At 44.6% G+C, this 15,375-nt stretch overlaps 1 protein-coding gene across 1 annotated transcript; it reads left to right on the top strand.

Moving 5' to 3' along the window:
• Positions 1-2,000: 2,000 nt before the first annotated feature.
• Positions 2,001-9,095, top strand: trib1 (tribbles pseudokinase 1). The gene is made up of 3 exons (XM_008306763.1): positions 2,001-2,618; positions 3,426-3,718; positions 6,462-9,095. The coding sequence occupies exons 1-3, from the start codon at positions 2,316-2,318 to the stop codon at positions 6,934-6,936; spliced, it is 1,071 nt and encodes a 356-aa protein (XP_008304985.1). The 5' UTR covers positions 2,001-2,315; the 3' UTR covers positions 6,937-9,095.
• Positions 9,096-15,375: the final 6,280 nt, after the last annotated feature.

Raw genomic sequence — 15,375 nt, 5'->3', positions numbered from 1 at the left:
CCAGATCCGATCTGAACTATTCTCAGAGCAGATCAATTCCCAGCCTCTCTTTACCGCTGCCAGTGGTGAGTGACTCAGCTAATTATAACAAGGGAGAGCATGCCCTGAATACTGTTTTCTCTTCTCACTCACTGGCATGAGGATCCAGACACACTCCTACACAGACACTGTATACACAAACATTACATATACCCACACACACACTGGCTGACCAGCTATATAACGCTACAACCTGCTGCTCAGCAACATAATCTAAATTGTGTAAGCGTTAATACACAGCCTATACATCTCCGCGTGGCTCTCGGTGACATAGACACACACATGCAAACGCTTTGTTTATTCAACACCAACCACTCAGCTTTTCCAGAGCACACCTAAACGCTGCGTCACACACAAACAAGCCGCGAACACGCATCATTACTTTGATGTCAGACAACAATAAACCTTTTCGGCCTTCAGCACCTCTGCCACCCGTTCCCACAGTGACTGCTCATCCTGTTTTTTGAACTTCTCAAACAGAGAAAGAAGGGACCGCAGCGAGAGAGGAAACCTGTTCCTGTGCCTGCTCGGCAGCATGACAAACACACTTGCTCACAGAGAGACACACACATCAATCAGTCGGTGAGTCACCTTTTTCGTAGGACGACCACTGCACAAAGAAAGAATGCGAGGCCTAAAAATAACACTCATCATTCCTATGGAATCTGCAGCTCGTCCATGTTTGGACAGCCTGCAGAAACAGGTTCGCATGACCTTTTTTGAGTCAAGCTGAGCCCAACTGCTGTGACCTGGTTAAGTGTGTGACCTCTGGTGGAAGGAACTGTGCTTGAAATGTGAAAAGAAGTTGTTTGGAACGGCATGCTTCTGTTTGGCAGGAGGGGTTTGTACAAAAGAGGGGTGATGGTGCACACACACACACACACACACACACACACACACAGGCCAGCTGGTGCTCTGTGTTTTAGTGAACGCTCAGTGAGCCTCCACTGCGCTTGTTCGACATAAAGCAGTGGAAAAAGAGAACTCTTGCGCAACGCACACATGGTCACGCGTGTCTAACACACCCAGACAAACACACACAAACATGCACATTTATAATTACCTGCCGTCAGCTCATCTCATCATTACAGGAATCTCTGCCTGTACTTCACCCTTCAATTTCTAGTTCCGGCATTCTGAAGTCCAGAGTTCGCTGTTTATATTTTTCAGGATTATTGCATAATTCTCACACAGATTGCACAGTGTTGGCTCGCTTGTTAGTGGTATTTGGGTGTTCGAGGAGTTTTGACTTCAGTGTCTGTGGGAGCCCAGCTGCTATGATGTTGTTTACCGAGCCACACTAGCATATTTTATGTGAATGCTTATAGCCCGGCTTTATGGGGGTGAGTCATATCCACATTACAGGACCAGCATGGGAAAATATCGCGGTGATGTTAAAGCCAGAGTTTAGGGCTCCTACACAGGAGCTCTGTATGGGGACTATAGTTCACACCGGGGGCCTAACATTTGGAGAGCAAACAGTTCAGGTGCCACACAGGAGGTCAGTGGAGGAACAGTTACACCTGGTAATAAATGGCAGCAAGGAACAACTGAGTCAGAGTTTTAAACATTGTTAATTATTGTCTAAAACATGTGCAGCACGCTGCTTGATGAGGCAGCCCTGATAAGTTACAGATGATTCCCCCCATTCCTCTCAGGTTCTTTGGTATCAGCAAAATCTCAAGAGCAGGAATGCGGAGATTCATGACACCCTGACAAACATCTAGAGAGAATACTAATGTTTGAACCATATGCTGTTCTGCGAAAGGTAATAGAGTGTCATCAGAGCTGGAGTCGGTGCCGTTACAGGATTGCTCAATGGTTGTGTCACCAGGAGGCTGGACTGGTCGGGCGGAGTGTTTGAGCTCAACATCACTGGAGCAGCTCACTCACTCTCAGCCTCTCTGTGAGTGTGAGGCGGTCTCTCTTTCTCTCCCTCTCTCTCTCTCTCTCTCTTTCTCTCTCTCCCACTGTCTCCCTTTCTCTCTCTATCCGGCTCTCTCACTCCGGGGCTCTAAAGGGATCGGAATTTTTCTCACCAAAAGTACAACAGACCTCGGAGCCACACGAGCGGTCTCCTCTCGTTGGATTATTACCAAAAGAAGAGAAGAAAAAAAAAAACAAAAACGCGCCGAAGTTCCAACTTACCAATGCGTCCCACACGGAGGAATGGAGCGCACAGTTGGTAGTTTATTGTAACCACCAGCAAGAGACACCTTTTAAAGATTTTTTTATTATTATTTTTTTTTGCTTTTGTGGTGAATCGGCCTATCAGGATGAACTTGCAGCGGTGGAGCAGCCCGGCAGCCTGCATCCGCACCACCGGGAGAGTCGCGCACAAGCGGCTGGACTCGGACGATCAGCCGCCGGCCAAATGCGCCAGGCTGAGCGCCGAGGCGGGGGACGCGCACGGAGGACTCACTTCTCCCGGTTCCCCGGTCAGCCCCGCGCCGACCCCTATCCCACCGAGCCACCAGGGACCGTCCAGGATAGGACCGTTCCTGCTTCTACCTCTGGCGGACCGGGAGAGCGTGCACAGCGCGATGAACACCGATACTGGCGATGAGCTACTGTGTAAGGTATGCGCAATCCCGTCATTGTGCAATTTTCTTTGAATGAATGATGTTTCAAGACGTCGCGTTGCTCAACACCACCGTCTGACATGTCATCCGTATTTAGCTGACTTTTTTTTTTTTTTAACACCAAATGTCATTCTCACGCGAAATGTGTTGCACTTTGCGTAATAACCAGCAGCGTTGCCTCATGGATTTGTTTTTTAAATACGGAACTATAAAAGGCTCTATTATGTGAATTCTGTTTACAAGAACATGACTGGGCGATCTATTGTGGATATCCAGGCTGTTTCCAGTCCACCTATCCCTGGCACTGAGCTCCACACTGTGTCTGTCAACTCGCCTCATTTGCATACACGTCACTGCAATACGCCACGCTGTGACACAGAAAAATGCAAACATGAGAGGCACAAAAAAAAAATCATGATAGGGATCTGTCCAGATAGGGGGACAGGGCCCTCCACATCCATGTGTTTACTTTGCATGACAGAGCTGCAGGCGTTTGGCTTTGTTGATTAATAAAGTTAATCGCTTCTCGCCTTGGTGATTCATTTGTCATGCTTTTGCAAAAGCAGTGTATAGAGCTGCAATCAAAGCATATCCTACGCCTTTTTTATCTCCCTGCCAAATTTTTGCATGCTTGTTTCCTCAGATGATCATTAAGAACACACTGACCCACTGCCTCCTCCTCCTCACACTCACTCCTTCTCTCTCTTTTTATTTTTTTCTCCCTTCCTATCCTCCTAATTTCCATCCCCTTGTCCCTCCTCTTCCTCGGCTCTCATCTTTCCCCTCCTCCTCCTCCTCCTCCAGGTCTTTGATATGGGGGTATACCAGGAGAAGATCAGAGCCTACGGGATTCTACCAGCGCACAAGAACGTGGCCGGCATCAGGGACATCATCCTGGGCGAACGCAAGGCCTACGTGTTCCTGGACAAGGATTTTGGGGACATGCACACCCTGGTGAAGAGCTGTCGCCGGCTGGACGAGGAGCACGCCTGCAGGCTCTTCCGTCAGGTGGCCGTGGCCGTGGCTCACTGCCACCAGGCCGGCATCGTGCTGGGTGACCTCAAGCTGCGCAAGTTCGTCTTCACCGACGAGAAAAGGTGAGGTTTGCGCTTCAAGGAGAGAGAAACCTCCTGCTCCTCGGTGTCTGCTAGTTAACTTTCTTTGGATGCTCTCAAACTTGAAGTAGTTGCGGTGTAGTGGCACATGCCAGCGAGGAGCATGGCAGAAGCTGATACACACAGGCCATGTGTGCAGATATCGATGTGGGCACAGAGAGAGTAGGAGGTTCTGTACTTGTGGAGGCAGACTGCTTTGCTTCCCAGATTTTCGCCCTCTCTGTCTGTCTCCCTTTTCTCACTCTCTCCTCCCCGACGTGTCTCTTTGTACACGCGTTGTGTGTTCACCCGGCGTGTGCGCGTGCGTGCGGCGTGGCTGTGTGTGTGAATGTGGTGGGTGGTAGTTTGGCAGAGCCGCGAGACGAGGCTGCTGAATGAGACAATCGTGGCCTTCTGCGGTCTATATATTAGAATATATTTATTACTCATTATTTATTAATAAATTACATCATGGCTGTGCTGCGGAATAATTGATGCTTCCAACAAGGTTTCATTCAAGATACACTTTCATCCATGAGGGAGTAGTTCAAAGTACTATCCTTTGAACCGGCTCCCACACACAGACACACACATATGCCCTAATGTCTGCATCTCTGAGTGCTGCATTCTGTTCAGGAAGACACACAAAATCCCTGCTTACAAAACTATTTGTCGCCTCTTTGCCCTTGCGTCACTCTCTTTCCTGTAAGCGCCCGCTGATCCCACACAACCCCCCCTCCTCTCCAAAGGCCCTTTTTTTTTTTTTATCATGGAGACTTTTCAACAGTAACATTCTCCAGCCATGACCTCTGGGTTTGCAGGGGTCACAGTGGATGAATGAGAGCGGACAGCCAGTGAGAGAAGTTGAAGTCGGTTGTGTCCCTCTGATAGCTATACGGCTGCAGAGCGATGAGTCACAGTGTATATGTGCAGAGGGGAAGAGGAGGAGCGGTGGAGAGGGGGGGGGGAGCTGCACGGCTCATTTTCATTCTTTGTATGCGTGTGTCCATACATGCATGTTTATATGTGCGCTGATTGCACATTCAGAGCTGCAAGTTTAGAATGGCCTGTGTGTTGTTAGCGGGGTGACGGCGCTGCAACGCTAATGTTGGTAGACTCACCCACAAGACCCACTTGACCCATGAAGTTGTGGTGTGACAGCTTCTTGTTTTTTTTTTTTCCCTGTCTGGGCGACACACTGTAGCAGCACTATAAAAGATCCCAGTGTGACGTGACTTTGAAAACAAACCTGCAGGTTTTTTTTTTGTGCTGATAACATTAAATGGCTGTGTGACATAATGGAACTTGGCTGTATCCACAAAAAAAGGGGAAAAATCCTTTTTTTTTTTTGTGCACCCTGCGATCGCTCGCTTTCATCCAACCACAGACAGATGTCAACATAAGTCTCCTTGAACAGTTACAATTCTGTATGACCTCATTTATTCTGTCATACATTCTTCCAAAATTCACAATCAGACAGCTTTCAAACCCCGACACACAAGCTGTGATGCAACGTCCCGGCCAACAATGCAGAGCCCGAGACAGAGAAAGTCACAACAATTTGACAAATGCTATCTTCGTTCGCACACACACACACACTCTCACACACACACACACAGTGCAGTTGGAAAAGCCAGTTTAGGGAAGGTGACTAGCACTGTGAAGCATGCAGAGCTTCACTGTCAGGCCAGCCTTCCCGTGCGTCACTGATGTGGCAACAGCCATTTGAGGGTAATTATGGGATGGCTGGCGCCGCAAGTGTGGGACCCAGGTGCAGATAGCCTCGACTGGAGAGAGAGAGAGAGAGAGAGAGAGAGAGAGAAAGAGAGAGAGGAGGAGGAGAGAAGATATGTACTCTCAACAGAAGGATGAGTCACTCTCTCCACCCCTCTAACTCTCTCTGTTCTGTTTCCTTTTCTGTCTGCATCTCTCTTTCTCCTCTCCTGACTTATCTCCTCCACTATCTCGCCCGTTTAAATATCATTTGCTTTCCGTCTCGGCCCTCCTGGCTGTCACTCTTTTTATCCTCTCTCCAGCCACTCTGTCTCACAAGATTCACCCCCTCCCTCCACACACACCTTGAGATAAAAACAGAGTGTGTGTGTTTGTGCGGTTCACTTGATAAAACCTCAATCAATGTGGACAAATTAATTTTTAAGCAGAGCTGTTGCTGTGGGGACTTTTTTTGGGGAGGGGGGAATGGCAAAAGCTTCCCATCGTTCGCTGCATCTTTGCGTAATCGTTCCTGCACTGGTAAATGTCTCATTCTACAAATACTCGCAGTCTTAGTTGCTCTGGTGCAGGACTAAATGTACGTCCTGTCATTAACATGGCTAAATATAGCATAGTGTGTGTGAGTAAGGGAGGAGGAGGAGGGGACTGCTGGAGTAGTATATTTATATGTGTGTTTACGTGACCATGTGAGTGCCAGGGAGTCATTGGAAATTTGCTTAGGCAGCTCAGTTTCTTAAACGGGACTCGCTGTGGTGCACTTAGGTCATAGCAAGTTCACTGGTGTGTGTGTGTGTGTGTGTGTGTGTGTTGTATTTATCTATGTGTCTGTCCATCTGTCTGTGCGCGCTGCAGATTAAGGCTAAAGAAAGGATACTCTTAATTCATTCTAAGCTCCCTCTTGTAGTAGAGCTGTTGTGACTAACGTGACTGGTTCACCGAAATAAAACATTTTCACTTCAGAGTCGTGCCACATGTCCTGACCTGATATGAACTTTCTTTGTCCCCTCAACAGGACACAGGTGAGACTAGAAAGCCTGGAGGACTGCCGCGTCTTGGAAGACCCCAACGACGACTCCATGTCAGACACCCACGGCTGTCCCGCCTACGTCAGCCCAGAGATCCTCAGCGGCTTCACGCCTTACTCCGGCAAGATGGCCGACATGTGGAGTCTGGGCGTCATGCTGTACACCATGCTGGTCGGCCGCTACCCCTTCCACGACCCGGACCCAGCCACGCTGTTTTCCAAAATTCGCCGAGGCCAGTGCTGTTTGCCGGAGGGCTTGTCGCCCAAAGCCAAGTGTCTGCTCCAGAGCCTGCTGAGGAAAGAACCCTGGGAAAGACTCACGGCGGCGGAGCTGCTCGCTCACCCGTGGTTCCACCTGCCGCCGTCGTCCCAGGAAGCGGCTCTGGGCGAGGCGGAAGTGAGCTCGGCGGAACAGACGGTGCCGTCCTTTGACGTGGAAGAGGACGATGATCTGTTCTGCTGACGGACTCGACTCAGCCTGAGTCTGACTGAGGGACCAAAACGAAATTTGCTATGAGGGATTCATCGTCGTTTTTTTTACATTGGCACTTTTTAGAAACCCATTTGTGTACTGTTGTGTGTACATACACCCTCAAGCTTTCTACTTACTGTACTGTATTTTGTTGTTGTATACATGTTACTTGCTAAGGGCATTGTCCACAATGATCATTCATTGTGTTTCTATATGTGTGTTTTTGAAATTATTTGGTGCTAAAAGAAATAACAATGACTCAGAATTTGCCAGATTAAGTTAAAAAAAGAAGAAAACATCTCTACAGGCTCCTATGACTGTATCAGAGGAGTCTAACCCCCCAGAAAAAAACAGTAGTCGTCAATGCTGAGCCTGAATTCATGAGGCTTCGTGCAGCGTTAGATGAATCTTGAATGGGAGGCGAGGAGATGTTGTTCCTCTCACTCTCTGACCAGGCTGCAGGCTTCACGAGCTGACTCACCGATCAACTCGAGGAAGACCGAGCGCGAAGCTTGACGTCTCGAAGCAGACAGCGACACGGAGCGAGAAAGATGGTTTAGCAGAGGACTGATGTGTCATACTCAGCGGGACACTACGAAGGTGTCTCACTGCCAATCTGGCAATGTCTCAGCAAACGGAGAGCATTTACAAATCTCACACCACGCGCAGAAGGTTGAGAAAGGCAGGGTGTTACTGGTGTAAGACTTGCAGAAAAGTGGGAAAAGCTTGTCACACGCACACAACAACAAGCTGTGACTCCAGGCTAACACAAATCCTTGTAAATGGCCAGCAGAGAAAGGTACATCTCAACAATTTAGCATTTGTAAAACACGCCCCAAAGCTGAAACTTTCACACAAAAAGTTGCGTCTGAACGGGAAGTAACTAATCTGACCTCGCGCATAAATCCTGCTCGTGTGCAATTAGCCACAGCTAAACCTAACACTAATGCTTCTGGTTTAAAGTAAAACGCTGGGAGCAAGTCTGGCTTTACAGTGTTGGTCACATGCCTCAGCAGCAGCAGCAGCAGCAGAGATCGTTGGATAATTCGTGCGCCTGAAGGCAGCGGAGGGATTTCAGTAGGAAAAGTTAAAAAAAAAAAAAAAGAACTCAAGCGGTTCTTTCTACTGATGTCATAAGATTTTTGTCTGAGTCTAACAATGTTTGTGTTTTTTAAGCGATGTGTCAAAATATCCATTTGATCCATCAAATCAGAAACACATTACAGAAAAAAAAAATAATGAAGACTTTCTCAGCTGAGCAGTTGAACCTGTTTTTGTTCGTTTCTGTCGGAACATTATGTCAAGCCGTTCAGACTCTAACAAAGCCGAGCTGTGCTGAGTGTTGTGCCCATATCACTGTGTTTCATAAACTGAATGACTCTGAATCAGTCGCAGTCAGGCGATATTTGATGTTGGTTGTCTGTTGATGACTCAACACTTGAGCGTGTCTGCAGAGAATGGTCCTGACCTTGGCTGGAAGAATCTGTTCAGACTGTTTCACCTCTTTAATGGTACGGTTTTTTTTTTCCCCCTCGTTTTCCTTTTTTATTCTATGTTTTTTTTTTTCCCTGTTGAAAGCTGTGGATCCATGGAGACTAGTCCTCATAGTTAGTGACATGATGTACCACACTCTGAAAATATGCTTTATGTTGGGTTGTGACAGTTACAAGCTACTACAGGTCTGCAGCCAGATGTTTTATTTTGTCCTGGCACACTAAATGTTTGACAATGGTACTAAATCTGGCATCTCTGCTGTGCTTTTGAACATTTTGGGTCACACAGCAGCCCAATAAAACCTACTTTAATTATTTTTTTCTCTGATCTGCTACCAGATAGGACGAGACTTGTGACAATTTGTCCCTCACGGAAAAAAAAAAAAAAAAGTAATTTAAGAGATTTATATTTTGTTTCTGGTTCATACATGTAGAGTGAGTCACGCGTTCATGTGACGTGTAGATTAAACTGACACGGGTGCACAATCTTCATATTGCACTGTGAATTATGTATTTGTGACACAACCTAGAGGCTATTATTAGTCCAAGACAGGTTACACACAAGAGTTATATTCATTGTACAAAATATGTAAATATGTATATTTGAAATATGTGTGGAGTTGTTGAATAAAGATCACATTTTTTCATATTCACATAGCTTGTTGTTTTTCCTTTCTTTTTTTCTCCCTCCATCTTCCTCTCGCACACGCCCATGCGGACACCTGCACGGCTCGAGAATTTTTCTCTTCATCGCGGCGAGAGAGAGAGAACAATTCTCATTTCCCTCAGCACTTTCAATTTCATCCTTGCAAGAGGAAAAAAAAAACCCTCCTCTCTCTCCATCTGCGCCTCCAACCGTTTACTCTTCTCCCTGACCTTTGCGTAATGTAACATTTAACTCTTCAAACACACAAATGTCAATAGTGGGTCAGTGTCTTTTCCTGGAATACACAAGGGGGAGCATGAGCGCTGCTCTCACTCTTTTTTCTTTTTTTTTTTTCCCCACTCCAACTTCAACAGTAACCGGTGGAACTCGAGGTCAAGTCATCAAACGCTGAACAACAGCGTTATTAAAACTCAAATACACGTATTCTTTCATATCCAGTCCACTTCTGCTTGTGAATCATTTGTTTGACCTATAAGAGCTTGGCATGTCTCCACCCTCTGTGTGTTATGACTACCCTAGGCATGGCTGGCCGGGGCTTGCGTAAGCGTTGTGCGTTTGTGTGTTCATGTGCATACCTGCCTGCGTGTCTGTGTGCATATATGTGTGTGTGTGTGTGAGTACAAGAGTCAGATTAGGTATCAACAGGGTAGCTGGAGTGTCTCAGATGCTGGGAGGCTGCCAAAGCAACGATTGCCTAACACATCAGAGCCAGAGCTCCTCCGGGGATGACAATAGGGCCCCTGAAAAAGTAGGCTAGTATTAGGTCAACTAGTGAATATCTGGAAAATATGTGTGTGTGTGTGTAGGAAAGGGTGTGTTTGACAAGGGATTTGCCTGTGCGAAGGTGTGTGAGGAAGTTGTATTTTTGTGCGTACGAAGAGGTCATTGGGAGGTTACAAGATTCGATCTTAATTAGAGCGGTTCATCATTTTAGGAAATAGGTTTTTCTTACATTCTTGCTGACAGTTTGATGAGTAGATTGTACGCCGGCTATGAAGCTAGCAGCTTGGATTAGCGAGAAGTTGAAGGAGGAGGGTGTGAAAAGTACAAAAAGTACAAAAACGTCTAAAAGTACAAAAGTCTACCGAACAGCTCATTTTAGGATAAAAAGCAGTGTATTATATTTGAATCATTGAGTCCTGCTGGTTGATTTTGATACCTTGGAACTTCTCTTCTTCACTCTAAAAAGTAATTCAAGGGACCTATTAGGACAATTTAACCCTATTCAGGTTGCCACACGTAAAAGGTCTTTCGGTCCATTGGAACCCTCCATCCATCCATCATCTATACACCGCTTAATCCTCACTAGGGTCGTGGGACCTGTTTTTGGACCTTGTGGAAGGAAGCCGGAGAACCTGGAGAGAACCCACGCTGCACGGGGAGAACATGCAAACTCCACACGGGACACAAACCGGCGACCTTCTTGCTGCGAGGCAGCAGTGCTACCAACTGCAGCAACTGTGCCACCTTGCAGCCCACTGTTACACTATGTTAAATAAATTTTCGGATAAGTTGAGTTTTTGGTTCCAAATGCATCACAAATGTCCCTTTTCTTATATTTAAAAAAAAAAAAATCTTCAAAAATAAAAAACAATATCTTAACCAAATGGCCTGGGGTCCAAAGACTACAAAAGTCCTGAATAGGGAACTTAAACTCCAATTTAGTTAATTTAAAGGTAAATTCATGTTGATGCAACTAAATAAAATCAGCTTAAACTCCCCTCCCATGTGTTACTGGACAATTTCAGGTTGTTCACATTGGTAAATAAAAACACCTTTAATTATAAGTTAATTCCCCTGAACTGAATAGTTTGCTGGTTCAACATAATTTCATTAGAAGTCTTGACGCAAGCTGTTAATTTGTTTTGTCAAACCCATATTTTTTTGAGTGTTACGCTTGTCAAGAAAAGAAATTACCACCTGAAATGAAAGCTGTGGTTAACAAAAGTGTTTTCTGGTGAATAGTAAATTGAGGTCAGGTGTTGGGAAACGTAATCAGGTGCACGGTGTGGAGAGCTCCTCCTGTCCCTTTGCCACAAGTGTAAACTTTATCCTACCTTTTGATCCGGGATCATTTAGGTTTCCCAACCACATAATCTCTTAAACAGCAGACTTCACAAACTTCCTCATGACGCATCAGCCCTGTTGGTTGAATGTCACACACACACATCGGGATGTCATCAGTTATCTCCCTGACTGTCCATGATGTCATTTAATAACATCAAAATGAAAGAACAGAGTGTTTACTAGGATTTCAGTAGATGTTTAGGGGCGGATTAAAATAATTCTTAGTGCTACAGTTGCTTTTTTAATAGATATTACTGTGGACTGTCAAAGTTTCAGGTGAAAACTAAAAGACTATTTCTGATTCTCTGTGTGGATCATACAGGAAAAGAGTGTAATGTCTCTGTCATCCTGCCCTGTTTATTACAGCGACGCCACACCAGGAAGTGAAGAAGCAGGTCTGAGATTTGACAGTAAAACACCTGCTTCAATCTCCGGTCTGAGATGAGAGAAAGTATTCTGCTTCTTCCTGGAACTTGTTGGCTCAGGCCATCGGTGGACCGCTGCGATGGAAAGATTCCCTCTGTTTAAAACGACTCTTTGACCTGATTTATTTCATAAAACAAATCTCCGGAGGAATGCGAGGTATTGTTTTGATCATAGTTCAGCGAGGAGACTGAAGGCTTGTAAGAAGGCTGGTATTTTAGCCATTTATCTTGAATCACAAAGACATGCCCGGAATTCATGTGACGGGAATCAAGTCATGATCTCTGCTGCGATCTTGTGGAGATACAGTAAACTACAGCTTTGTGTCAGGAAATATGAACGCTGAATGACGTGCTGCATACGACATTATGATTGGTTGACAATCCTCTAAATTGTATAGAAGAAGACCTTCTGGCACTCTATAAATAGATATATATATGAATGACAACGTACTAACATGAACATTCCAGACTTCATGAATAATTGTGGTGGAAGCACCCTTTAATAATAATAAGTGACCCTTTATTGTAATAGACACTCACTAATATTAATTGGTCTTGTTTATTGGCTTTAATAATGATGCTTTTTTGAAGAGCTGGCTGACATAAATTGCACAATCCCAACTGTTTTTATTCATTGTTTATTACTGGTTTATTACTAGTCTATAAAGCATTAATAATTGTTTTTAATGGCTATTATTAAAGCCTGTAGTTAGAAAGTGCTGCTAATATGTCAGGTGCATGTAAATTCTTTCTACATGCTAAAATCAAGCCTCTGAAATAAAAAAAAGCAACTGTTTTGGTACTTAATTAATCACTAAAAAACATTTTAAATACTGAATACTTATTACAAGATCCTGAAATGTGTCGATTTCATGGGTTGCTCTGATTATTATGCTATTAAGTACATTATTTATTCTGTTCACATAATCTCACTTAACCAAACCTGCCTTTACCAATGCTGTGTCTGCACTGGTAAACTGTCTGACTGCACCTCATTATGATTCTGCTACAGGGAACGTGTTTGTGTTTCTTTAAACCAATCACGATCGTCTCAGGTGATGCAGCAAAAGTGTTCTGCATTCAGCGAATCAGACCAATGTTTACAGGCTGTGTTTGAAGCATTTTTATACTCTTATGCTACATGCAGCTGCCATGGCCAGAGGTATAGTGTTTTTGGGTCAACCCTCCATCCTATTCTGATGAACACAACATATCAAGAATATCTTCATTTGGCACAGACATTCACTTGAACTAATTAGAACTGATTGCTGGTCCAAGGTCACTGTGACGTCACATCCATTCTATTCTTGCGAACGTGATGAACCTGGAACCCCTTGTGCGAATTTCATTACATCTTTCAGGAACTAAAACTTGGACTGGCTACAAGATGGTGGTCAGTGTGACCTCGCAAAATAGATTTTTGACCATAGCTAAAAAAATTCATGTTTTCACTAGGGCTGGTCCGAATAGCAATTTCTGTTTTCCGGATATTCGGCCCCAATTAATGGCAAATATCTGGGGGTATTTGGGGGTGTTGAGCATTCGGTCCGACGGGGCAGCAGTGAGCGGGTGTTTCTACCATCAGCAGTCACTGTACTGTATCCACCATCAGTGGCAGCGGTGGCGGCGGAGGGGGATTTTCAGAGATCAAATTTGATATCCCGATTCCAGCGCAGCAAACGAATAGTCAGCTATTCGGCTATTCGGGTCCAGCCCTAGTTTTTACAGACTAATGTCTACGAGGATAAAATGACAAAGGGATGACATTTTCTATCCAGAAGGTCAAAGGTCAGGTCTGGACAGACATGGCAGTTGACTGGTTGGATGAAGCATCCAAACATGAGGAGGTAATTCTAGTTTTCCCATTATTCTGGGCTGACAAACACATTGTATGCATTTCCTTCCTCATAAACTATGAAGAACTGCTTTCTTTTGGGGTTTTTTTAAACAATAACTTTGCCGTGTTTATGTCATTGTTTACTTACAATGACCCTGTAATGCTGTAACACTGCTGCATGACTCCACATAGGGCTCTTAATCTCAGAGATAATCAGTAAATTAACCAGCACTGACAACAATCGTCTGCTAAAATGCACTTTCCGTGGGAACATGGAAAAGCATAGTTTCCATCTTTCTCCGACACTGTGAGCCTCCACTGGAGGTAAATGGGAGACTTGGGTGTTGTCTGGGTCAACAGCCTCTTAAGCACGGAGAGGATGGCGACGAGGAGTGTTTCTCTGATGAGGTTATTTCAAGCAAAGTGGCTCCTGGGGACTTTGTGTCATCATCGTGATTGTTTCCCATTCAGACAAATAAAGTGCAACAGAAAAACATTGTTAAGATATTAAAATATGCTGATGACACGGCTGTGGGTGGCCTGATTCACAGGGTTTGTTTATCATGCGTGATGTAAATCTGTTTGTTCAGAAAGAAAGAAAAAAAAAGTTCTATCTCCTATTAATAGAAAGGTTTATGTTGAATTACCAAAAGCAAGACTGAGAAAAATGTGTCCACCATGACGTTGATCATTTTATTGTTAGTATAATGTCCAACCAAGGCCACATGAAGCTAAAGCTGGAGAGCACGACTTGTACACACATCCATTACATTCCCCTCATCCTGAGCTTGGCAGTTCAATCTCCACCACCGCCTCCACGTGCCACAGTGTGTGAAACACATTCTAAAGCCTTTTGTAAAACCTATCTAAGATTAGAAGGTGCTACATAAGTGTAGACCATTAAATTCAGCCTATCATCCATCCATGTTTATCAGCTTGTTCAAAGGTAGCAGGTGAAGCAGGTATTTTCCACATGTTCCTCTCCCTAGCAGAGCTTTCCAGTTCTTCCTCGGGATTCAAAGGTGTTCCCAGGCCAGATGAGATATAAAGTCCCTCCAGTGAGTTCTGGGTCGACCCCGGAGTCTCCTCCCAATCGGAAAACCTCCAAAGGAAAACACCCAAGAGGACTCAGATGCCTGAACCACCTCAGCTGGACTCCTTGAAACTCAACTCTGAACTCCCTCCGCTTGTCACATCTCTGAGTATTTCCTAGTTTACCAGAGTTTTCAACCTGGTAGTCTGTACTAACATTCCAGAGCTTCCAATAATGACTGGTTCACTGAAGACAAAGTAGTCACAGCAGCTAATAGAAGGAAAAACTTAGGAGTTATCAAGGAAACGGTTTCAGATAAAAAACAAACTAACTCAGTGTGTTGAGGAAGAATTACAGAAAGAAAGAAAAAAAGAATGAGCTGACAGCGAGGACAAACACTGAATACGTCATAAACACACTTGGACAGTGTTTATGTGATTCCTCTCACTGCCAGATGGGGGAGACACAGCAGGTTTAAAGAATAACTCCTGTTTTAGAATTCTGAAAAATATGTTTCTTTGAAAGAGACAAAAAAAAAATGAAAAAGCAATCAGCAGTTGATGGATACTATAGATGACAGGAACTGTTTGCAGCATTACTGATGATATTCTGTTCAGTGTTGTTTTTATTCACTGTAACGAACAAGGACACTTAAAAAAGTGCCTTTAGTAACCAATCCAAAAAACAAAAAAAGTTTATTATATATAATAAGATATTTTTAGTCGTTGGATCAGTGGTCTCAGCTCCAACTACTATGAGAAGGTGACCATGATACAAACGTGACATCAAGATCCAACAGGAACATGAAAATGGCTTTGGAGAATTGCCTTCACCCAATTCCATGGCTGTGGGAGTTTTCTAATTCAGCCAAAATAGAACTTAGTGTGGGTCAAAAATAACAAATAATG

Source organism: Stegastes partitus, unplaced genomic scaffold (genome assembly GCF_000690725.1).
Source record: "Stegastes partitus isolate 25-593 unplaced genomic scaffold, Stegastes_partitus-1.0.2 Scaffold46, whole genome shotgun sequence".
Classification (NCBI taxonomy): domain Eukaryota; kingdom Metazoa; phylum Chordata; class Actinopteri; family Pomacentridae; genus Stegastes; species Stegastes partitus.
Note: the sequence above shows the minus strand (reverse complement) of the source record. Positions and strands in the feature narration are given on the sequence as shown.

Excerpts from the sequence above, each read along its gene's own strand:
- trib1 (XM_008306763.1), top strand. The coding sequence starts at position 2,316 with ATGAACTTGCAGCGGTGGAGCAGCCCGGCAGCCTGCATCCGCACCACC. Across the intron at positions 2,619-3,425 it reads GCGATGAGCTACTGTGTAAG|GTCTTTGATATGGGGGTATA; the intron begins GTATGCGCAATC and ends CTCCTCCTCCAG. Across the intron at positions 3,719-6,461 it reads GTCTTCACCGACGAGAAAAG|GACACAGGTGAGACTAGAAA; the intron begins GTGAGGTTTGCG and ends TCCCCTCAACAG.